At 36.0% G+C, this 26,294-nt stretch overlaps 1 protein-coding gene across 8 annotated transcripts in view; it reads right to left on the bottom strand.

Annotated features, from left to right (window-relative positions):
• Nucleotides 1-26,294, bottom strand: part of MRTFB (myocardin related transcription factor B) — an 85,113-nt gene that overhangs the window by 44,129 nt on the left and 14,690 nt on the right. For 6 of the 8 annotated variants that reach the window (XM_052773468.1, XM_052773465.1, XM_052773466.1 and 3 more), the window contains one exon: nucleotides 17,651-17,817. In XM_052773468.1, coding sequence (XP_052629428.1) covers nucleotides 17,651-17,817 — 167 coding nt within the window. Of the gene's footprint in view, nucleotides 1-3,228; nucleotides 3,360-17,650; nucleotides 17,854-26,294 lie in introns of all 8 variants that reach the window. The other 2 variants (XM_052773469.1, XM_052773467.1) reach the window with 2 other exon arrangements.

Below are 26,294 nucleotides of genomic sequence, written 5' to 3'. Positions count from 1 at the left end.
GCTCATCAGTCTTTATATTAAAACAATTTAGGGTGCAAGGCAAGACTTCATAAATTCACTTCACTCCTCAGATACTGCAGCCTGAGTATATTCCTAATATATGCATTGTTGATGATACTAACTCTTTCTTACTAACTGTATGCACAATGATGTCCTGATTTAAGGCTTTTCACTTGAATTTTCTAAATGTTTTGGCTACTTAGTTGACTTTAGAAGTCAATGCTACGGGAAAAAGCTGTTTAGTTAGCACGGTATGGTTAGCATGAGAGCCAAAAAGTATTTTTGTTCCTTGCTCATACAAAACAGATCTGATAAATCTGATAAAACAGATAAAAATAAGAACTGCTTTCACAGAACAGTCAATATGTAACAATAACATATGAGTTGTTTACAAGAAAGTAGGGTAATTAAGAGGATTTCCTCCTGTGCTATAGGATTCTATAATGTGTACCTTCTAAGAGTATTCATTAGCCTAAGCAAAGAAAAAAAGTCATCCTTGTAATCTAACCTCCCAGTGCCCTTAATATTAATTTGCTGAAGACAGTGTTAGGATTTGTGTTTCCACCAGAAGTCTCTTTCCTTACAAAGAAATACTACTTAAAAAAAGAACTGTGCCTAACAATTCCCATAAGGTACTCATTGCTGAAATAAGCACACAGTACTATCTCAGGATTTTAAGATTATCAAACCTGTGCAAAATAGATCATGAAGATTACATTTTTCATTTTTGCAGTTTTAACCATTCACAGATGGTATTCGTAAGTATTTTTGTGTCCTAACAAAAAAGGGTTGATGATTCAAGTGGCAGAACCAGTCACATCATCATTTGAATTAAAGGAAAAAGAAAGGGGATGGGGGGAGAAGGGGGGAGACGGGACGACAAAAAACCAGAGACAGAATGCCACAAGCTAATTCAGAATATACTGTTCTGTAAAATAAGACGTGTTTTAATGTTATTTATAGTGTTATTTAAATAGGATGAAATTAACAACTGCAACTGAATTTTTAAAAATCTACAAAATACCTGAACTACATATTTCCTAACATTGTAAATTGAAAAGGTGAAGCTCTGTTTTAGTCTCTCTAGATGCAAATCAAGCGGTTTTGCAATGTTTTCAACAATTCATTCTGTATAGTACAAGAAAGAAAATGCCTGTTTTTTTCTAAGCTTTAGAAAGAGGAAAGGCTGGAAGAGGAGATCCTGTAGTCACTCACACTCTCAAAAAGAGGTTCATTATTTTAACTATTAGGTTGCCAAACTTAGAAGAGAGAAAAGGATAAGCAATATTCACTGGGGAAAAGTGAAAATGGAGAACAGGTACTAAAACAGAGAAAAGGAAGCAAAGATAGTGATTGTGGAAAACAATTATATCTTCTTTTATACATTGAATGATTTAAACTCTAAAATAGTCATGAATTTAGACTGGAAGAGTGTCCCATAATTGCAGGTTTTTTGCTACTCTGACAGACCGTTATTATTGTAATGTACATTCCTTCATCCACTTTCTACATAACTGACATATTCAAAGACTGAAGATAATCATTATTGTGGTTACTTATTAGCCCACCTACACTACCCACCATGCTAGTTTTTTTTCACATCTTTCTCCCCTGTATTTCTTGGTAGCTTAGATTAGTTAGGGTTTTTTTCCTACAGTATTTCCTACAACAGTATGCTTACTCCTCTGTCCCTCTCAACTTCCTCGCCTTCTTTCTTTGTGTCTGTGGCCCCACAGAACTTCAGATGTAGCAGCAGCAGGTTTAACTGGGCCCGTTTGGAGTTGCAAGGCAAACACCATGAAAAAGCAGCCACCATTGGCCCTTTCTCTTCGATCACTGTCTTTCAATCAGTACTCTCTTGCTGTAAAGGAAGTAGAACTGTTACGCTCTCAGCCACAGCCACGTGCATCAACACTCAACTTCTTATTATCTCTCTTTCCAATCAACAAGAAACCTTTGGTATCAGTATATTATATAAAAATCAGTGTTTTCTCTAGCCCTAGCTTAGAGCTAAGTAAAGGTTTTTTTAAAAAAATAAACTGTCAGTTGCTGAATTCAAGAATGAATATGGGCTATCTTTTCACTACTTGAAACATTATTAAGACCCAAATTTAAAAACAAACAAAACCCCCAAACAAACCCAGCATTTAAATTCTGAGAAAGGCATGATCTCATGTAGAAGGGGGAAAAACAGCAGTCTTGCCACAACACCAAGGAAGAAATCTTTGAACCACCAGACAATCCAGAGATATCTGGAGTAAAAGCCAAGGCAGAGAGCTGTAAAAGGAAAGAAGGAATTTTGTCTACTACAAATACAGTTTGTTTCCAAATGATTAAGAACTTGGAGTTTGAGTCTTAAACTGCAAAGAGCCTGGTATGTTAAAATACATCAGTTAAACTGTTCTATGCGGGGCTGGCAGCTAACCTCGAGAGGTCTCTTCCTTCTCCTCCTTAACACCGGCCAGCTAGAAGAATACCTCCAGCTAGAAGGAGTAAGACAACTTCCATTTCTCAGCAGTACTATTGCTACAGCCTAACAAATACTACTTTAAATGAATCTGGTATAGTACCATTTGTCAGCTTTAAATAATGCTCCAAATATCCTCTATATTATTGCTATTTTACAAACTAATGTTTGTGTATTATATCAATTTAATGCACAGTCTAAAAACAAACATTTAAGAAGACATAACATTATTTGAAAAGCATACATCTGGAAAGCAGAGTCAAATCTAATTTAAAGTATGAGGGCAGAAGGGAATTCTAGAGAAAGACAGTAGCCGAGAAAAGCTCTGTTGAAAATGAGGTAGTAATACATGTCTAAAACTAAAGGTCTGTGGGGTTTTACTTTTAATAGTGTCATATTTAATGACATTTATTTCATTATATTTATTTCCACAGTGGCATTTTGAAGCATTTTGTGCAATATTCACAGGACAATTTCAGAGTACTTAATTAATTCAGCGCTAAATGCAACTCTGAAAAGAGTACTTAATCACTCATTTTTCTTCATACTACAATTTCTATCAAGCTATTATCATCATTATTTTAATAGCTTCAGGTAAATTCTAAATTTAGCTTTTAGAAATTTTTTTTAAGACAGAAAACCATACCTCATTTAACGTACAAAAATTCTCCCTGACATATAGCATTACACCACCAATGCTGGTGAACTGAATCTGCCCAGTACTTCTGCATTTTCTGTCCCCCAACTAGCAAGTGACTGACCTTCCTTGAGACTTTTCTGGCTGTTCAGCTCAAGGCATTCCTTCTCCTTCAGTGGCTTAACATCTCCTGCAGGTAAAATCTCGGAAAAGCCCTGTTGCTGCTTCTTGGAGCTATCGATCATGATGAGAATCCTTTAGAATAGCAACATCCAGCATAGGAAAAAAAAATATTAATTTGTCACTAAGCAGTACACTGCTGTCCCGAACACTGCTTCTAGTTCCTTGCTCCTAATAAATGAGCAATTGCGCCTTTGTGCAGCCGAAAGCAGCCATCATCATCCTTCACTTTCTAGGTTGACCTGCAGTATGCTCAGGCTGCTTTGGAGCCTGTAACTCACTCAGACAGCAAGCACAGAGCATGTGAAGCAGAACTCCCAAATCCCTCCTCTTTTCCCAGACAACCACTCCCCCTTTTCCTTCAGTTACGCTTGCTTCCTCTGCACATTCGTGTTTCAATATGCAGCTTGATGGTCAATCATCTGACAAAGAATGAGTCAAGCAGTTAAAAATAAATCCAGCAGTCGCTGAAGGAGCAGCATTTGCTGATACCTAAGACAAACTACTGCTGAGGACTCTCTCCCTTTTTGCCCCTTCCCCCACTACGCTGAACACTGCTGCAGGCAGCAGAAATACTTCATCTTTGCCTGACTGGCACATTCGTTACTCATTAAGTTTCACCAGTAAACAAAGCTGCACATTGGCATTTGAAAAAGTTATGTTGAGGAACCTTCCCACCCACCCCAGCCCCAGGTCTTGTTTCAGACATTTATCTAGCAGAGGTAATGGGAAAACCAGTCATTATTTCCATGTCTTTCCTTGCAGTATAAGGATTCTGTTCCTTGTTGTAAATAGCTAAAAACCAAGTATTTTATTATTTTCCTTTTTGCATTACAGTTACACATCTCATTATTCCCAGCAGTTTCAGGAGTATTTCCTCCCACAGCTTCTGATCTGCCATTCTCTCCAGCATATCACATTTATCTTACATGAGTCATCAACTTCAGTATCAACCGGGAAGATTCTGGGGAAATGGATCCCCTCTAATTATCTGGCACTGGCCATGAGGAACAGCAGACTAGTTTGCATTTCATGTACTTAGAGAAAATAAACTATATGTAATTTTAAGTAGTCACTACCTGTCAACAAGTAGCTCTAGCAGGTGCATCTTCCCCTCCCTTTGGCCTAAAAATGCTATCATTATACTTATTTTCCACACCCCTACTTCATATTTTAAATCCTTCAGCCTGAAATTATAAAAGACATCTCCACTCAGAAAAACTGTTTCACTTTTATGGCATCAGATTTGAAAAGATCTATATACAATACCAAACACCAGAATTTTTAAAAGTGGAAACTAGAAAAAAAATCATCTTTCCTCTTTGGATCTTTCTACAAGACAATCATTCAACACCGACTCTTCACCTTAACAATGCACTCCCGGGGCAAGCATTGATACCACAGGGAGCGGGGCTGTGTGACACAGCCAGCAGGACTTGAAGGCCTCTCCCCATCTTCCTACTGCTGGGAGAAGGGAGACCTAGATCTACTCAGAACTGCTGATTCAAAGGAGTCATGAGCTTACTAGGCTGCATCAGCTTCTTAACATCTAGAGGAGCTGAAAATACAGGCAAAAGAAAACTCTTGCAGCATAACTGATTTGAGGCAGCTCTCCCAACCTAAGGATTTGTTGTTTGCACATCATTTGTATAAAAATTACCAGCTTAAATTAGATTTTGCTTAAATACAAATTATAGACTATTCCAATACATCTGCTTTTGCAGTGATTTTTACTGAACGCAAGAAAAAAAAAAAAAACCAATTACCGTGGAAGAACTCCCTTCATAAATCAAATGAACTTCCTCACTGCCTGCAGCCAGAACACTTACTATGCATAAGAAACAAAATTACTGTTGAGAAACTCCACACATTCAGGAAAAAAAAAATTCCAGACAAACAGAATACAAACACAAACTGCTTAAGAAACCTATATGAAAATCTGAGACAGTCAATAAATAGAATCTTACAAAGTTACGGATATACCAGATTATAACTCCACATTTTTCTTGTGCCAACAGAGAAGTTAACAGTTTGGACGGATTAATTATATTCTAACAGTATAACAATATGAACAGCAGAAATTGTTTTATGGGAAGGGTACAGTGCACTTCACACATTTTCTGAAAAATCAGTACTTTGTTCTGAAGCTATTTCAAAATGATTCAGAGAACAGAGTATTTTGAAATTTAAAAAAATCAACATACTAATAAGGAAGTGTGTACTTAAAGAACCCACAGAGTAATACATTTTCCTTCAAATGTCATAGTTCTATCCATTCCTATCTGTTTATAGTGCTTTATATAAATTAAGAGTGTCCAGTGCTCAAGTGAATGCTGGATCACAGTAATAGCAGTTGGGTAACAGCAGTTCAAGCCTTCATGAACGTTTCTCACCTGTTGAGAAAAATGAGCTTTAGTAGCATGGAGTTCCTGCTGTCCACTCCTCCCCTTTTTCAAGGGTACCCCCTCCACAGCAGAATTTACAGAAATGAATATGCTTATGCTTCAGCCACTTGGAGTTTAGCCTAATATTTTGCTTCAGATTTACCTCCTAGTTCAATACAAGCTAACATACAGATGAATATTTTAAAACACCTTTAAGTCCGATCAAAATCTCAACAGTAATTTGCAAATAACTTTATGAAGAAAAGCAGGAATCACAGAATTTACAGAAAATAAGAATGATGAAATTCTTGTGCAGACTAGGAGAGATGAACGATCAAAACGATGCTGCGTTATTTTCCATATAACCAAATACTGTAGTTGCCAATAAATGCTATACAATACTGAATAGTTGGGGCTGGGGCAGACGTTAACAACTGACGAGGAAAAGACACCTTGGAAGAAGAAAATAGTTTTTGTTAGATGCAGTTATACTGTGAATATAAAGAATGCCTGGACATTCTGCCCAAGGAACAGTTTCTCATAAATCCCTACACAGAGAATGACATTTATCCCCCACATAATGAAAAAAGGCTTCTAGTCCAACATTGTCTTATTTTCCCAGCAGTCTTGAATAAACATTAATCCAAGCTCAACTGATAATTTGGATATACTGGTTACTTGAGTGATCAACAGTATAGTTCTATTATTTTTAGTGATAAGGCTTCAAAGAAAAAATAATCACTGTGTCTCAACATGTCTATTAGAAAAGTCTAAAATTCTGAGACAGTTTCACTGGCACCTGGGGGCATCTCACAACTGCTGGCTCAGTAGCTGTAGTTGCAGCACTGTAACATGGGAAAAGTGCATGTTTTTATGAGCAACTTTCTCACATTCCTAAGAATGGTACTAGGAGGAACAGAAACAGTTAGCTGGTTAGCACATTCAAGTACTAAATTCATCTGCTAACTAACAATACTCAGTTGTTCAGAGGTGTCTTCCAGTCATGAGCAGGTCCCATGTGAATCAAGGCAAAGTGCCTCCTCATAATCCCCAGAGAGCCAAGCCACCTGCCATTTAAGAGCTCCCTTTTCCCTGCTAAATGAAATAAATGTGTAACTCTCCTAGAACAGTTCACATATGTTCTTACCTTTGACTGCTAAAGCACCACACCTACTTCTCAGATTTACTTATGCACTTGCAAATCTGATAGTAATTTTTTTTTTTGGCTCTTGCAAAATAGCAGAAGCCCTGCCATTGGCCACCAACACCATGTTGATACTTTAAACGTACTTCCTGTGTCTGGATTATATCTGTCTTGAACGTCATTGTTTTGACAGATAAAAACAGCTTTGTACAGCAGTTACTTTCATTGTTGGTTTTGAAGGATGCCAATTCCACATTTATCTTAAAAAGAACTGGTGAAAGACTTCCAGGGTGGGAATGTAATACTTTCCCTTTCAAATTACTCATTTTGTCCTATAACAAAAAATCCTCTAGAATAAGTATTAGTGAAACAATAGCAACTTGTTTGTTCTTTGACCACTCTTTAAAGCCTTTTCTCTATTTCAGCAGCTATATGGTAAATAGAACACAACCCACGAAATATAAAATATATACAAAAAAAGCTTGGTATCTTTCAACTCCACTCACAGTTTGGAAGTGCTTTTGTGTTCAGTTTCTAAAAGGCAGCTAGAATTTGGATTGTCATTGGAAATTAATGGCATTATTAAAAAACAGGCCAAAAAACTTTTCCAAATCATGAAATTTTCATCTTGTCTTTCTGACTGTGTACTTAAATACAGAAGGTTTCATAATAAAGGAAAAAGAACTACTCATTTCCAAAGAAAACACTGGATGTATAACCTCTCCAATTTGAACACGTACCTGTTTCCAAAGAGCGATTTTTAACAGTACAAATAGCTAAATGACACTGAGGATCTTACAGAAACCTATAATGAGCTAGAAACAAAACTGTGCCTGAAACACTTGTTTCTATCAAACAACAAAACCTAAGTATGTATCTCTTTCAGCTAAAAGAAAATCTTAAGTGGTGCATGTGGTATCTTTCAATTACAGGCTTAAACCCAATTACAAACAGCATCAGCGTATCAAAACCAGAAGCTGAAGTAAAAGATACACAACACGCTCATCGTTTCAATAAAAATTAAATTCGTTGGAATTCACATCATCTTCAGAGGGTAGAAGTACCTCTCATTTTAATTTCAATTTATTTAAGTTATATATATTGTATACAAGTGGGTGAAATGAAGAAAATAGGCTTCAGAATGGAACAACCCTGTCAGTTCCATAAACCGGAATCCAGTAACTTCTCACTTCTTAGCAATATATTGCACAAGTTTTTCATAAACGTTTGCTTTTAATCTAAGGTAATCAAAGTTTTTTCTTTCCATCCTCCTGCAACACAGACTTTCAAGTTCTGCCAACCTTCAGCCTACAGAAAAAGCATTATTTAAAAAGAGGAAGTGCCTAATAGATATTCGCCAAAATCACAACATACAGGAGGAAACAATGCAGCAACATTGTACCCTCCACAGTGCCTGCTTGTCTGCCACTCAGAATAGTCCTGTTATCTTTTTAAGTATCAGTGATCTGGTGAGTGAGATCAGTAACTGCAAGCAACTTCACAACCTCATTAAACATGAAGTAACTAAGCAACAATTGCTTTAACAGTACATTCCAACTCTTCACATCATATGGAGCTCATTCCTTTGCAATCCCATAAGAAAAACCCCAAATGCTACAGATGAACTTAAACTCTAGGGAAAAAAAAAAGAACAACAAAAAAAAAGAACAACCTTACGTATTTAATTTATTTCACTACCACAAGACTTTGAAGGGGGGAGGGGAAGCCTAATTACTCAAACATTTGTTTCATCTTGGCTTTACGCACACCTGAATGAATTTCTTGGTCCTTTATATTGTGTTAGGATAATCCAGTTCTTGATCATGGTGTAATAATTTCTTCACATAGGAAAATAGTGCTCTGACTGCACAAACTAAAATATTCATTTAAATAATCCCTGTTATAATTTATTCTATTATTTCTTTAAACACCAAGAATGTTACCTCAAACTGTTAACTTAAGGGGTTTTGTTTTGGGGGCTTTTGTTTGTTCCCCTCCTCTACTCCGCTACTTGCAATAGGTTTCTATTCTGCCTTCTTGTTTTGTTAAAAAAAAAAAAAAAAATTCTATACCAGTACATTAAGCTCTTTGCTTTGAACACTTAAGACATTTGTCAAAAACTCAGCAGTAAATCTCATACAGTCTTATGCTTGTATTCAAGATAAATATACAAACCCCAAAGCATTGAAGTCTCTCATCTTCATATTCTTTTGGTAGTAAAACATCAAGTATATCTTCTATTTATTTTTTTGAAAAGTCAAGTGAAAAATTTGAGTAATTTTTGAAATAGCATTGTGTACTATGCTGTGACTAAGGAATTACCTCAGAAGGACTGGCGATTTCTGCCTATATTCTCCACCATTGTGGTAACAAAGACCCAAACAACCCAAATTATGGTCACCATCTACCTCAGTTACTCTTCCCAGAAAAATCCCAAACACTTACAGTGATATCAAATTTATAACTCTTCATGTTCTACTTCTTTTCTCCCACTAAAACCCGCACAAATTCCTTTTGAGGGAGGACATATGTTGGCAGTGTTCACTGTTTAAATTAAAATTCCCTACCATTCAGACTTGCCCATATATACATCTAAACAAATAAATAAATAAATATTTTTAAAGTATATTATAAAATACATAAACATATATTTTTTATATATATGTTTAACTGCATATATACATATATAATTTTTTTTAAGGACAATATTTGGTCATCCACCATGCTACCTATGATTTGCAAAAGGCACATATAATAAGTACTGCACATCAATTACCAGTTCTGTTTGTACTACATTACCTTCTTGTAGTGGCTGATCACAAGCTAACATTGCAACGATAACATATGCAGCTAGAATTTAGTTCTAACAATTAAAAAAAAATTATACAGTGGAATTTAAAATTAACTCAACATTCATTTCTAGCTATGCATTTAGTTATCCACAAGGAATTTCAGGAAAAAAAAAAAATCAGAATAAGACAGCTTGATCAAGAGATCTTGTTAAAGGAAAACATACTTTCCATATCTCCTGTAATCACTCAAATGCCAAGCCCTCTAACAGGACCTTCTCATATATACCAGATGCCTTAAATTGAGTCAGTCACAGGTCACGTCTCCCATGTTAATCTCTTCACAATAAGCAGATAATTTAAGAAAAAAAAATTTTAAAAAAAGATCTATAAATCAAACTAAAATGATGGAATGTTTGTTTAGAAGTTTACCAAATGGTATGACCCTACTGGAATTCTTTCATGTAGCCTGTGAAAATGTCAGAATATATTCCATTTAAGAGGTCACAGTCCCTAGAGAGCTCTGAGTTTTGGCCTGTATGTCTTTTCACATGCTTTAATATTTGAAAATCGTTCCTTGTAGACACTGACTGATGCCCTGGGAATGCTAGGATTGTGGGAACTGGCAGTACCAATGACAAAGACAGACTTACTGGGAAATCAGTACCTACTCAGTTTGCTCTCTCATCCCATAACAGATCAGACAACATTCAAATATTTACAGGGAGACCAAAAGAATCCATACATTAAAAACCATGTTCTTTCTACAGACACTGTTTAAAAGAAAAAACCCCAACAAACTCACTCCAAAAAAACCCCACAGCACCCCAAAAAAACCCCAAAACACAGAGACAAATACGTATTAACTACAATACGCTGTGTGTTCTTACAAAGGATTATTTAGTAGAATATTTGCACCGGATGTTCCATGGACTATTAAAACCTTAAAGGAAAGACAAACCACAAAATCACTGAGGAAGCAACCTCTTGAGATCACCTAGCCCAACCGCCTGCTCAAGCAGGGTCAGCTGGAACAGGCTGCCCAGGACTGTGCCCAGTCAGACTTTTAATATTGCCATGGATGGAGATTGCACAACCTCTCTGGGTAACCATTCTTCTATACACACACACACACACACATTATATATACACTATACTATATATATATGTATATACACACACACACACACACTTTTCTATTGTAAACTTATATAAATTATATACTACTTCTATAACTACATAGGTTTTTTAGAATATACTTCCTTTGAAGTTTTGGGGGGGGGGGGGTTGTTGTGGTTTTTTGGGGGGGTGGGAGGGTAGTGGTGTTAATCAGAATATCTTTATGCTGTTTTCCAGATCTCATTGCTTTCAGCTTAGTGACTATGAAACTACTGAACTTAAGTTGACATTTCCAATTATTTTCTGTGCCAATCTATTACTTTAATCAGAACTAAGTTTTCCATTTGTTCTTCTCTAGTCTTCCCACTAGCCATCTTTTCCCCACTTTATCTCTCCCGATTCTCAAGAAAATAACTTCTAAGCACAGTAACCTACCTATATAACATTAGGAGATGAAAAAACATGCCTAACTGCAGATCTTAAGAGTGGAAAAAAACCCTGTCATACACAGATACAAGGAAAATGTCTGAAATTTACCTGATTCCCTAGTATCAACTTTGCAGCTTCAAACCTATTAACTGCACAGAGGATTAAGAATTTGTTCAGAAGCCATAAAACTATGCCAAGAATGCATGTTACCAGTGCTACATAATGAGGGAGTGGAAGATAAGAGATAACAGGCAAACTAATATACCCACAACTCTTTTAGATGCCAGAAAAATTCCCTTGGTTCATCATATTTATTTAAGTAATATCATTAGGTTAAGTGTGATGTAGATTTCATTCAGTTATTTTGAGAACCGTCTGTCTCCCAGCTGGCTCGACTGGTCCCTTAGGAGGACTGAACAGACACCATTTGGAGTATTTGTTTTTGGTTTGGTTTTTTGGGGTTGTGGGTTTTTTTGTTTTGGTCAGGGGGGGCAGAGTGTTTTGCATCTTCACCTTAACTCACTACAGTTCCCCACAAGCTCTAGTGGCCCCATAGGAAGCTGTCATTCTCATCGGACCTTCAGTGCTTCAAGGTCTTTGCTCCTGAGTGTCATTGTTCTTATGCAGCCAGAGGCACTCATTTCTTCTAGTAGAGATTTTACCAGTCTTGCTTTTACTTTAAGGTGTTCACTGCCCCAATGCTTTTTTCCTGACAAAACATCCAAGACTCTTAGCTCTTTTCTCAATTAGCTCAATTCTGCTGTAGAATATTAGCTGCTAGCCATCAAAGAGTGAGATTTAGCAGATAGCGATGGTAGACACATGACAACCTTTTCTACCCTCCTCCAGTACAAGATATACAACCCCAAACAGAAACAGAATGCGATCCCATGTCTACTCTGGTCTGAGTTTAGAGAAGCAGACACCCATTAGCTGGAACAAAACTGTTTCTCCACACAATGCAGAGGATAGAGAACAGGCACACTCACAATCCGAAATCATTTGTAGCCAGGACAAAGAGCTGAAACAGGCCTACAGAGTGCTAAAGGACAGTCAACGGCCCGTATAGGAGCCAACCAGTTACCCACCTGTTTTACAAGAATATAGCCAGGCTCCCATCTGTGGATGACAACTGCACAAGAGGAACTTACATCTCTCTCTCAGAAACTAGTAGCCACTTTCACAAGGAGTTTCTGGCACAGTGGGCTAACAAAGCCAAGAGAGATTGCTGTAAAACATACAAGCTAGGACCTTTTAATTTTAATGTACCTTGAAACAACTATGATTGCATGGCTCCTGAGATCCAGACCTTCACACCTACCTGTACCAGCCAAAGTGGCATGGTCACCAATTCTGAGAAAGTACTAATTCAGCATGCAAAAAGCTTTGCTCATCCAGTATTTCCTTTTTTTTTGATGGTATCTGCATGTGCAATCCCTTCCTACCCTTTGGCTCTGAAACAGCAAGTTGGAAGGATGCAAGCAGCATCATTCCCATCCACCCTCCTGCTGTCAACAGCAGACAGCCTATCCTTCCCTCCCTTGCTACCTCCTGGCTCTCAGACAGAAGCTTGTGAAACTGTGGTACAGTGTGTGGGTAGCATATTGTTCTGACTAGTACTTCAGCTGTGCCACGCTCCCTGCTACTCTTGTCATTCTTCCTCCACTGCAGTCCAACTAAACAACACCTCGTCATCAATTTTCTCCCTCCTGCTCCCAAAGAAGAACCTCATCTGTGTCACTTTTCTCCTCCAACCACTGTCCTTCCTAAGGACACAGCATCTTGACTAAGAAAGCAAACACAGCGTACATAACCTAGTGTTCTTCAGGCAGGGATGCAACCCAGGAGCCTCTTAATGCCACGGCATTCTGTTTCCCAACCTCCATTCACATGAGGAGCCCAACTGCTTACATGACAGACATGGACTATACACCAGTGGTTGCCGTTAGACTGCCAGAATCACAGGCATGTCTTCAGTGTCCACTCTGTAGGTGACAAGTGTGAAAAGCAAAACCAATGAAAAGGTAACTTTTGCTGCTTTTTGGCAAGTGCAACAAGAGTTGGCCTCCAGAGAACAGGCACAATAATACACTGCAATAAACAGGGCACAAGTTTACATGATCAATGCATTGCATGTATTGCCTAATTATCCAGAAAGATGCAAACTAATGAGAAACTGAAATTAATTTCATTAGTAATCCAGTATTGCCCACAGCCGTTGACTTAAAAACAGCTCAAAAGAAAAAAGGGAATCTTAAAATTGTGACAGTCCAGAAGACCAACGTACAACATCCTGGAACGATGTACCTTTGTTATTACACTTAACTACATACACAAGGTTACCTTCTACAAACAGTTTGTTGTTCTGACCTCAAATAATTAAAAGTGTTTGCTTTAGAGATAGTTCAGTTGAAGTATTTCAGCCCTGCAATAAAACCTTTATCTAGCAAATCAGCTTGAAAACTCCCATTACTTGCCCTGCTATTAAAATATGAAACATTAATTGGTTAGTATTTGTGTTTCACAGACTTTTTATGATGGAAGACATCTGTCTGAAAAATGACATTTGAGAAGACAAGAATATGTTGCTGCCCTCCTCTCTTTCTCACTCTCCAAAGAAATTATCTATTTGTCTTTATTCAGGGAGTAAACACCTGCATGTAGTAAATGGCTGCAGAAGCTTAAGATGCTATTGCCCTCCAACTGTTTATTGATCCTCTACTGGAAGTTACAACCTCTTCAACAGAGTTGACAGAGCATATAAGTGTTCCTTTGTCAATTCAAGGGACAACAGTTCCACTGGAGCTTAATCTAAACCATGAATTTTGCACCAAAAAATACTGAGCTACGCTCACCTGAACTCTTATGCTAGCTTTGCTGTATGACTGGGGGCAGACTGGGCAGGGAAAGAGGAGTAAAATGTAAAAAAAAAGGACAAAGTAGTAACATCTCAAATGACTGTTGGCTCACCAGGCATGTGCTTGCAATTTCATTGTACATTTCTGTTACCCTGGTGTGACTACCTCCATGGTAAACAAAACCAAACCAAAGCATAAGCCTCCCACACTTCTAGTGTCATTGGAAAAGCTTGAAACACCGTTTCTGTACTAACTTGTGCAAGCCAGCCTAACAACACTATGCAGAACAATACTAGAATAATTCACCCTTCTACTGGACTACTGCCAAAAGACTCATTCAAGTAAACAAAAGGTTTAAAGGATCACTACCAAAGCTCACAGAAAGCATAATGCTTCCTGCGTAAAAATATTCAACAAAAAACCTTAAACATTTCAGAATTTTTTTATTAAGTGCCACTGTATTTCTGCATACTGAAATCTCTTATGCTTACAGACTTATAAAATAGTGACATGTTAACGTACTCCTGAAGAAATCCTGTTTTGGTAAAAAAGTAAAAACAAAAAGTATTAAAGCTACTTTTAATATGAATCCATCAAGTTAAATTTTACTTTTACGAATTTTCTTCTGACTTTCATCATTTCTACAAAAAATTTACCTTTAACCAAATTAACCAAAACTACTAAATCTGAAATTATAGGTGTGCGATAGTTTGGGTGCTCTGGAGGATGACAGTGCCCAAACCTCTGGAGGAAGACAGTGCTTCTGAGAAAGCAATTTGAACACAAACATCCATTTCTTCCAGGAACAAAAGCAGCCAGCCAGTATAAAGTCAGATATTGTCAGCTCTTTCGCATAAGGACAGGAAGAGAACTAGGAGGCTCCTCTTAAGTTCATTTAGGAATTATTTAAATACTACTAAAGTAGCATTCCCTCAGTGGCAGGATACTTAAACAACATTAGAAAGATCTAGAACACCGAAAAGGATAGGAAATTGCACCAGTGTCCACCAAACACTTATCACGTCTGTCAGACTGTATTCCTCCAATTATATGATTTCTCAATCTGCCTTGCAGATTGTTGAGCCTTTTCCTTTTCAAAAGCAATAGGGTTGTGCTAATAATGGCCTTGAAAACAATGCCTAACCTTTTGGCCAAGCCCAGCCAGATGACTTAGTCTTGTCACAAAAGACACAGATGAAGAGAAGCCACGGCCCATTATGTGAACTTCATACAATCTCTTCCTCAAAGATGACATTAAAATCTCTGTGGGAGGCCTGATACTTACTATGGACAGATGCTCAAAAGTATCCTAAGTCATACGAGAAATTATGATAAATAATGAGGATTAACAGGGTAATGGTTCTTAAGTCAACTGAGACAAGAGGAGAGTGAGAGGCACAGAAGAGTGAGAGGCAGCTTCTCAAATTATTAATTTCCCCTCCGCCACTTTATTTATGAAAATCTCCTTGTTATTTCAACAAGCCAGAGCCCTTCAGCATTAAAATCTTTTGTTGCTGCCTTTTCTTTGGAAAATAAACAAGCAGCATATTATATATGAAGACAATACAAAACCTACCTATACATTATTTTATTAATTGATGAAAGCACAAAAATACTTTCAAGTTATGGGAAGAATGCCTAAGAAAAGAAACAACTGTCCAGTTGAACAGAAGAACTAAAAGTGAAAGACTAAAGAGCAAACATGAGTAAGTTTAGCACCTGAAGCTGCATACCTCATTTTACTGCTTGTTTGACAATTTACCTTTATTAGTAAAAGCAGGAAGATAACAAAACAATTAAATTAAGTGAAGGCAATAAATATGTACTTAAGACAGTCATAGCAGGGTTTGTCAAAAGAGAAATTGACGAGCTTGCCATCTTATAATGGATTTTTCCTGTTTAATTTAGTGCATTCTTGTGGTAGTAGTCTTCAGAATTTAAAAGTTTGAGTCATTTAGACTCAACATAGACACCTGTGTCATCCATTTCAGTTTTACAGGCAATTAAAAAGAACAAATTTTCCAGATGTATAGTTACACACAGGATGCAAAAAAACCCACTACATTCTCTTTTTTATAAGGTCTATGAGTTAAGTGTTGACATTTTTTAGCCTCATTATGAAATAGCCTTCTTTAAATACATATTTCTGTTGCTTCCTTGATAAAAAGGTAAAATGTTGTAAGCTATCTTAAAACAAGCTTCTGGTATAGACATGCTTATTATCAATTTAACATCAAATAGTAGCCAACAAAAACCAATGTCTCCCAAGTTACAATTCTTTTTTCTGCCTTACAAAAAATAATTCTTAAGGATGTAGAGCCAAAAATATTAATAAGTTAGCTGCAGGTCCCTTAGTTTAAAAGGCTTCGAACATATTATATCAGTTAACACAGTATTCTGTATTTCAAGATCTTCACACATGGAAAAAAATAAGGAAGTAATTGTAAAAGACATGCTCAAGTATTCAAAGAGGTTGTCATTCCACATTTATATAAGCTAAGCCTAAGTCTCTCCCCTACCACATTTTCCCTTTGTTATGTTTTTCTTTCTTGGAGTGCTATATAATACTGAGGGTATGTACACAAGGCACCATACAGTTAGTCCCTCATTGTGTAAACAGGAGCATCTTGGTTGTAGACAACATTCCATGTCTTTCTGAAACAGAGAATACCAATACCATGACTTGGACCTGTCCCTGGATATTTGATATACATACAGCCTAGCAATATAGATCCCCATTTTTTCTACTTTAAAGCCAGGATATTCAGATAGTTTTCTTGTTATTTAATAATGCTTATACTATTACAACCGAATTAATAGCTAGCTGTAGCTAAACTCATTTAAAAAAATGCTTCAAAAAATTAAATACTTCCTTTACATAATTTCAATGTTCCCACTATTTACTACAAATACTGGAAAACAAATCTTCATTATTAGAAGAAGTGTTACTGTATTACTAGTGTGACAAAAACCCCAAACACCAAAAAAAAAAAAAAAAAAAAAAAGAGAGGTTCCTGCCTTCTCCCCAATAAAAATGAGCCTACATTTGGATTCAGACCTAATTCTTCCTGATGCTTACTGTAACAGTGGAAACGCTTTCTTCTTAAGTTGCTATGCCAACATCAACAACGAGGAAAGATACTGGAGAGATTCCCAAAATGTAAATCTTGTTTTTCTTTAGTTGTTCAACCTTAAACTATGTGGTGAATTAAACTTTCTGGAATACAATGTGAAACTTCAATTCTGTATTGTTTTTGCAGAAAAAAAACCCTGTTCTTGATAATTATCCCTTTTTGTCCGATAACAATACAACTCAAAAATATTTAATTAATACTTTTCTTATACACTCACTGTAGTTTTAAAACTATTTAAAAATGTAAACAATTCCATTCTATATGCCTCAACAAAGTATTCCAGGTGGGGTTGGAAAGTCAGACTTACAAGCTGCCATGACAGGTGAAGCTGATCAGGACAGATTTGGTTACAAACACTGTAGCACTTTAACTCTACATAATATGGTTTGGGAAGAGCGAGTGAAGAGAGTCAATTAATGTTATTTGAAGAAATCAAACAAACATCATTATTCCCACAGAAAACATTTAAGCAATGCAGAGAAAAGAACAACAGTCACTTTTGCACTCACCATTCTTTCGCTCGTTGAGAGGAGGTAAGTACTGATTGGGCTGCAATGAGAGTTCCTTAAACTCATGAGCAACTGCTTCGCTATGAGGACTAGGAGCAAGCCGTGTTAGTGATCCAGAGTCGTCCTCAGCGTCTGCTGTCCCCAGGTGATCCATTGTGTTAAATCGTCTGGAGACAGGGAGAGCAAGTGGTCTCTTAATCACACTATCATTGATAAAATTAATAAAGAAAAAAAAAAATCACATAGACACGTTACATTTTTTGTTTGGGTTTTGGTCAGTTCCTTTGCACACAAAATTCAACTTTAAAATTATATATACATTACCTCCTGATTTACCACAAGTATTATGGGTTTGCAAAAATATAGTTAAGCAATGTATTTACAAGCAATTTCAGAGTCATTTGGTTCCGAGAAGCAGGAGTTTCTCTGCTCACTTTGACAGAAATATTACACAGTGTTAACTCTCAATATGGATGTCCAGAAGCTCCTGTCTTACAGGAAGTGACACAGCCTGTTTATCAGAAAAACATTCTTTTTTTTCAGTAGCTTATATTAGAGAATGCTCAATTAATATATGATAACATACAAACAGCTTTTAATATTTTGAAGCACTGTACAACTTTCCTTCGGATCAAAAATCAACTTTGGTATTAATACAGGAATTCATACCACCAAAGAACTATACTAGAACTAGTTAATCTTCAATCTGTCCAGCAAGGAAGGCTTTTTGCTATGAATTTTTTCAAATTAATTTTACTGTACACTAGCTACTTATTGTAAAATACTCTACAGAGTGGAATAAAAGTCCCTATTTATTATTTCTTTCCTTTCTACCATTAACAGGGTACTTAATCTACAGTGAGGAGAGACAGAAGCATGAATTACTGGCACAGACTTTTTCTAGCTCACAGAACTCTGAAATCGTTAAAATGTCAATAAATCAATATGGACTTCAGTGAAGTCCATCCCTGGATTCTTGGAAACTCGAACAATATGAAATATTAACAATTCATGAAGATCCATAAAACTGAAGAAATGTCTTATTATTGTTAAATTGTTTGCTTATTTTTAGTTATTTTTCTTAAGAAACACTACTGCTTGCCCATACTCAACCTTAAATTTCAAACTTCAGGTGTGCTGAATGTAAATACCACATGTGTTGGGGTGCGTATTTAAAGATTTTTAAAATGCAACATGTGTTTCAATGACCATACCCAAAATATTTCAAGTGTTACTCGATATTTTAAAAAACATCAAGATGACAAAAAATGATCATGACCACCAAAGAATGGCCTATACTACAAAAAGGGGTAAAGAATCATGTTGCTGAAAGTGCCAATTTAAAAATAAGACATAGAAGCAAGTACTGCTTGATATATACCTCAGTAGAACAATTACGATCAAGTGTATATTTTTCATTATTTTCCATAGTTACCAATTGGTGCTTTCACATTAAATGAAGACACATTAACTTACTGTTATGCAAGATTTTCTTCTTTGTTCTTTGCTTTTAGAAGCATAATTTACCAGCTCTCATTTGATTTCCTGACATTACACTCTCCTCAAACTCCCACTCACCCATACAAATTAAGTACATTATTAACCAAGCAAGTCTCTTCAGAGCAGAATTTAAGTGAAAATTTAGCTGCTTATCTGCTCCTATTCACAGCATTTTATCCACAATTTATTACCTGAGTTATGTCTTAGAGTCACTTTTCAAAGAGATTAAACCACATTAGCTGTATTCATGCCATTAAATCCATATGAAATTAATAGAAACACCTTCTTGTACTAAAGGTTTAACATTTATTATGCTGCATGTTAGCTTTGACTAAGTCTTTTCCCCATGACAGATAACTAAATATCTTGCTTTACATTAAATCGGTTTAACTTCCATCACTTCTACAACACACTGCTAAATGTCCATTTCTTAATTTTCATCTCAGGAATATACGTAAATGTGGTTTTATTGTCCAGATTCAGCTAAGAACAAGGCATGCAAGAATTATATGCAACACATTAAATGATATTGATTGCAACATTGCAGTGCAACTCAAAACAAGCTGACTTCTCACACAAAATATGCTTAATTTGTGGTTTGAACCTGATTAAATCAGGTTAGAAGGGACCTTCTGGAGGTCATCTAGTCCATCCCCCAATCTTGAGTAGGGATACCAGCTGCCCAGGAATTTGTCTTGTCAGGTTCTGAAAATCTCCAAAGCTGGTGAATCCACCACCTCCGGGTAACCTCATTATGAATGCGTGCCCACCTCTTTCAAACAGAGCTGCTTCTACTGCAACCTGTGACTGTTGCCTCTTGCTATTTTGCCCTAACACAGATGATATTGCTGATTGCGACTCTCAGATCCCAGTTTTTACTGTGGTTTCATACAGTACACGAACTTGATCATTAGGAAACCTCTAAACCGAAAGTTCTCCAATGCAGAACTCTAACCCTGATTTGAAAGTTTCCAATTCACAGTAAGGTCTCAGATATTGCAAATTCCTTGTCTTAGATCTTTTGGATAAACAATTTTAACCACTAAAGTTGTTAATAAAAAAAACCAGCAGCAATCCTAAACATCCACTATTTATCAGTTTACCATCCTTTACCATTACAGAATTTCACAGGAACAAGCCTCTAGGAAGGAAAACTGAAACAGGTTGTAGCATGCACATTGAGTAACCACAGCTGATGCCTCTTTTGTTTCCTCAAGCAGCTGTCTATACTGATTGACATAGCAGGATGAGGTCACTACACACTGTTACCTGCAGAAAGCCCTCTTTCAATTTTTTGCTGCAAGGGTGCTGAAAGCCTATAGGCTGTTAAAAATCTAGTTTTTTTCCAAAATGATCTTTTAATACTAGAACAACTAGAATCTAATTTCTTTTCATTTTTACTGATGAACTGCTACCATATCAAACTACGGAAATATTTTTGAGCTTAGAACAATGAATTCTCTTGACCTTCCCCCAAAAAAGAAAACACATACCTCCACCCAACATTTGTAAGCTTTTTTTGTAGGGAGGAAAAAAAAAAGTCAGTGACCTACATCATCAAGATCTGGCTCAGATACACTATGATCAGTGACAGCTCCTTACTGAATCAATGAACAGAACACCTGAACAATACTATAAAGATGACAAATTGAAGACTTGCAGTAAAATATAAACAATTAATTTTATTCTCCTCTCTTGTTCCATTGGCATCTAAAGGAGAATTCAGCTGTTCGACTTTCTAAACAGAACTTTAAAAATTATCATCCATGAAATTACTAGTTTGTCGTAGGCATAAGGTTTTCCTTATTAACAAAGTAATTCTGAAACTTAAATAAAAATAATTTTGATAAATACCTTTCCAAACAAAAGAAATAAACAAGAAAAAAATATATCTCTATGTAAACATCTTTTTACACTGTTGTATGTATGAGATGATAAACCACTACTATTTTTTAGCATGCTCATTTTAAATGCTAGAGAAGATGCATACAATTGCTTTATCATCAGCTAGAGGTTACAACCAGCAGCATTTACTTCACTTGAAACTAGACTTAAGATATGCAGAACATCTCCCATCTATCTTCAGTTTTCAAAAGCTGTATTTCATTCTGACATTTCTAATATAACTGATTGTTTGGACATTAGCAATTCAAACACAAAAAACCAGTAGGAGAAAACATTAGTTCACCTTGATTAAAATCAAACCCTGTACAATAAATACTTTATCATAGAATCAGAGTGGTTTGGGTTGGAAGGGACCTTAAAAATCATCTAGTATCCAGTCATCATGTGCAAAAGTGAGAAACTTACCTGATTTAATGTACCATGATACTATCATATTTTATATTAAAGATAACACATTTGCCTCCCCTTTCTCATTTATTTGAAGCCTCCTCTTCAAATCTTGAAGAATTACTTCATATTTGCCATCTGCGTTTACAGATGGTAACCATTATCTATGTAACCCCTGACTTCAAGCAGACCTATGCACAAAAGTGTATTAATAACATAACTGAAACTCAACAGTAAAAACACATACAGGAAAAATACAATTAAAAAAAATCCATACTATTAAAGTATCAATGTTCTACTCTGCATCATCTAAGAAAGCCCCATTTTATACAAGGCTAATCTGACAGACAGAAATCAGTTGTCACTTCAGGGGTTTCCACTCCCTTCCTTGAAACTAAGACATCCAAAAGTTGTATGAACCATCATTTTATTTGGTATGAAAAACATTTCTACTTATAAAGTGTTGGAAAGTATAATACCATCTTATTTGTAGCAACTAAAATAAAACTACTCCACTCTTCCAATAGTCCCAAACGATTTCAGGTTTGGGTTGTTTTTTTTATTTGTTTGGTTTTTTTGTTTTAAACACAGAATTCAGCAAAATGTTTAAGAGCAGTAAAGTGAAAACTAGAACAAAATTATTTTCCTACTTAACCTTCAGAATAGATTATGAAAATAGAATATGCACCAGCACTGCAAGCAATGCTTCGGTTCACATTTATCTGACAACTACATAGAAAGAGCGTTCCAGTACTCGCAAGAGAGAACTCCTGTACAGTGTATGAGTCTTATGTAAGCGTTCTCACAGATTGTAGGTGGTTGCTATCTTTTCTTAACTGCTGAAGACAAACGCTTCTTTTATTTTTAAACATTTTATCTTCAAAAGACAAAGTATATTTCCTTAGAAAAATCTTAGAAGGGGAGAAAATACATACTTCCCTGCCACTTGAGACACTAGAACTGGTATTTTATTTGGCACAAACTGTGAAATCTGGATGACACTTAGGTAGTAAATCAGATTTTAGAAATCTGCTGGAAAAAACAGGTCAAGAATCACAGTGCATTCAAACTCTGGCCAAGTCAAATGGCTGACCTTAACATTGCTCACTCATGTAGATCTGCAAGGAACTTAGGTCACTATACACAGTGCAGTATCAAATTATTAATAGTCACACCAGATTATATATTAGCAATACCAGGCTCCAGTACAGAATTTATTACAGAATCATGGTGTGAACATCAGCAGTCAAATCACCTAGGTTTAAGTTTCTCCATTTATAAAACTCAGTAAAATTTTAAATTGTATAGCTAGCAGTTTGTAATACACCAGAGTCTTTAGTGGGAAGAATACTAGAATTGCAAAATGTTGGTTTGGTTTTTTTTTTTTTCCTTCTTCTTCAGTGTGTCAGGAAACAGTAGAAGAGACACTTAAAAAGCTTAAGCACTGCATCCATCAGGTTAGCTTGCCAGGGAAGGTCAGTTGCATTACGCTCTTGGATCTCTTTGTCAATGCCTAGAAAGACTTTAAAATCTGCACAGTGGGGATGATGATCTCTAACACTATAGTGGTCAATATGCATTTAGGGGACCGTTACGGTTTCAAATATTACTTCAATTTTAACAGTGAGCATTAACGATTTGTATCTGAGATAATGTGCTAAGTGACAATATGAGACTAACTTGGCAACTCCTCCTTCCATCTCATAAAAGAAGGGCAAGGACTATGCTTTCAGAATGCAGCTGGCCCTATCTAGTGCATAGATATGCCTAGAGTAAACTTCCTTCCTAATTTTCAAATCAGCCGAGTCACAGTGGTCAGACCCTTGGAATGCTCAGTACCTCCTTTCTCCACAGGATCAATACAAGTAGGACTTGGACATCAACATTCAAAATACACAGGAACATTTAGCTCACTGAACAATACGGTAACTATAAGCTAAGAGAGTCATTTCCCAGAGACAAGAACTGGGGATGAAATACCCGCTTCAAAGAGAGGAAAAGACGCAGTATTTTTAAAGGAGGACTCCTCTTGGCATGCTGCCTATCAGCAAGGGATTAAAAGAAAATTAAGAAACAAATAGTAGGGTTGGCTGCAGGAAATCCATCTCAAATCAGTTCCTGGAGCAATACCAAATCTAGGGGTCTGCTACTGACACAATAACGCTCCTTAGTCTAATACATAGTGGTTTCTCTGTGACCTCTAAAATGCAGCATGTTCTATTTGGTAGATACTAGCACATATCATATATGCACAATTTCATTTCAGCTGTGCTTACATCCTATTATACATGCGAGATCTTACGAAATTCCTACATGAAAAACTATTGGGGCTCCCTTTATAATTGTTCTGAATACCTTTTTCTGTATGTCCATACGTATTTTTTCCCCAAACTCTAAGGACTACTTATATTTCATTACAAAATCGAAAGACAAATAATAATAATAATAATTAAAAAAAGCTTTGGAAATACTTACAGAGTGTCTAAAAGCCACTTAAAGCTATTCCTCCAAATCACTAACCTGTCTTTCACACCAAGTCTCATATATTGGTGTTTTTAAAATAGTAAAGATGTAAGAACCAAAAAATAACCTTTTGCATTTAGTACTGCAATTTTAACAATAAACTGTTACAGAAAAGTTCTTTTGTTTCTTTTTTTCTTTTTTTGTTTTCTCAGTAGGTTTCAAATCCACTTACTGAAATAGCATTTAGAACCAGTAAAGATGAATATATGACTGAGTACAAAATGAACAGACATGGAAAGTACGTGCTATTAATAATCATCCAGATTACCAGTAAATTAACCAAATATGTTCATCTAATTTATTTTTGACATTCATAATTTTACTGATTGGAGAAAATGTCTCAAATTGATTGCCTCTGTTGCAAGAACAATGCTTATTCTGTTGAGATTTATACCCCTCACTTCGTGTATTCCACAGTGGATTAAAAGACCAACAGACGATTTTCATGAAAAAAGAGTCTTGAAAACATTAAATCATTTTAGTATTTCACTTCACACAGTATAATGCTGTTCCTTTTCCCAAAGAGATGCAGTGTCAACACTGCTGACAACTCAGTGTTGCTTATAACTTCTGCAGTTAGTTTCTTACACAGCCTCTCTCATTGTAATTATTTTGGATACAGTATATGAACTTTGAAATTAAAACTGACATTATATTACTACATTGAAAGAGAAATTGCAATCCTACAGTTAAAATAGAGTGTTATATTAATGAAGATACATTTTGTGGTAAAATACACCGCAACAAGTATTTAAATCATATGGCTATTTTTACAAAGGTAATTAGACAAAAGCAGAAAAAGATGAGAAATATCAACGGCTGACTAACTATGAGTAATGATCTTGGATTATGCATTATCAAAACCTCACTGTTACTATTCATTTCTTTAAAAAACAGTGTGCAGAAGTATATGACAGAACTGAGGTCCTATCATGCTTCTCACCATATCAGTAATTGGAATGACATGCTTCTTAAAGGAGCATGGAGTCAAGACTGGACTGATAAATATTTCAGATAAATTTCCTCTTTTACTAAATTATTGAGATTAAATTTTTTAACTGTCTACTCTAGCTAAATTAATACCACTGAGCAGACACTAGAAGACCTCCAGAAACTCATTTAACACTTTTGCGTATTTCAATGACAATGCTACACTGAGATTCTCTCTATTAATTCTTAGAAGGAAATCTTTAAATCTTAAGTCTTTGGACTGATTAAAGTCTGAAAACAAATAAGCTACCCTAGCAAATGCACACCATAAATTAGGTAAAGTACAGAAAATTACTTATACCTGGACCAAGGCAGGGGATGAGTCAACAGAATACTAGATGATAAATTCCTTCTTGTACCATCTCCAGGCAAAAAAAAAAAAAAAAAAAAAAAAAAAAAAAAAGGTGCACCTCATTTGTAATAGGAGATGCGGCCTGCTAAATGCAAATTAATTATCAGGTGGAGAGTGTGGGTCTGTGATGAACAAAGGCAGCCTCCTACAGTTCCCTTACAGCATAAGGAAGCTAAAGCTTACCCTGTTGCTGTGTAAGGCCATACAGATGATTTACCTATTTTTTTTTCACGTTACTGCCTTCTCAAAACTAACCTATTCAAATAACATTTGGTAGGTAAAGTCTTCTGGGCTTCACATAAGCCTTCAGTGGACAGGATATAACTCACAGGAATGTTGTGAAGCTTAGTGTTTAAATACAATTATTTTTATGAGGCCTCTGAAGTAATACATGTACTTCAAATATCTTCTGTGTTCATACTCCGTGGGCTTTAAAATGGTAATTAATGACAGAATTTATCCAAGATGATAAACTTCTTACAAATATTTATAAAGTAAAGCAAGCCAAGGTTCAATGTGCATAATATTCAAGTCACTAAAACAAAACCAATCCCTTCAGATGGAAGTAATGTTTAAATTGTTTACTGATTATATAAAACTTTTCAAATCTACCATCTTTCTTTAAGAAACAGTTATGAAAATAACTTTGCAGGATGCACCAAAATCAATAAACAAACAGTCTGATGGACCAAACAAAAAAGTAGAGTCTAGGATTAGCTGCCTCTTAAAAATAATACACGGTCAACAACCTTCTTTAAAGAGTATGAACTACTTTCCTATTCTATCATGTGAAAGAGAGACACCATCACCTAGGTAGCTCTGCAAGCTCTTTAAAAGCAAGCATCGAAGCCAGCGTTTATTAATCCATCCGGATAACCCAAAACATCTCTTAACATACCTTCTACTGACACAATGCTTTAGAAGTAGAAGGTACATTATGCTTAACTTACAGTACAGTACTGTTTGTAGCACGAAGTTTATAAAGAC

Source organism: Harpia harpyja, chromosome 21 (assembly GCF_026419915.1).
Source record: "Harpia harpyja isolate bHarHar1 chromosome 21, bHarHar1 primary haplotype, whole genome shotgun sequence".
NCBI lineage: Eukaryota > Metazoa > Chordata > Aves > Accipitriformes > Accipitridae > Harpia > Harpia harpyja.
This window is presented reverse-complemented; position numbering and strand designations above follow the sequence as displayed.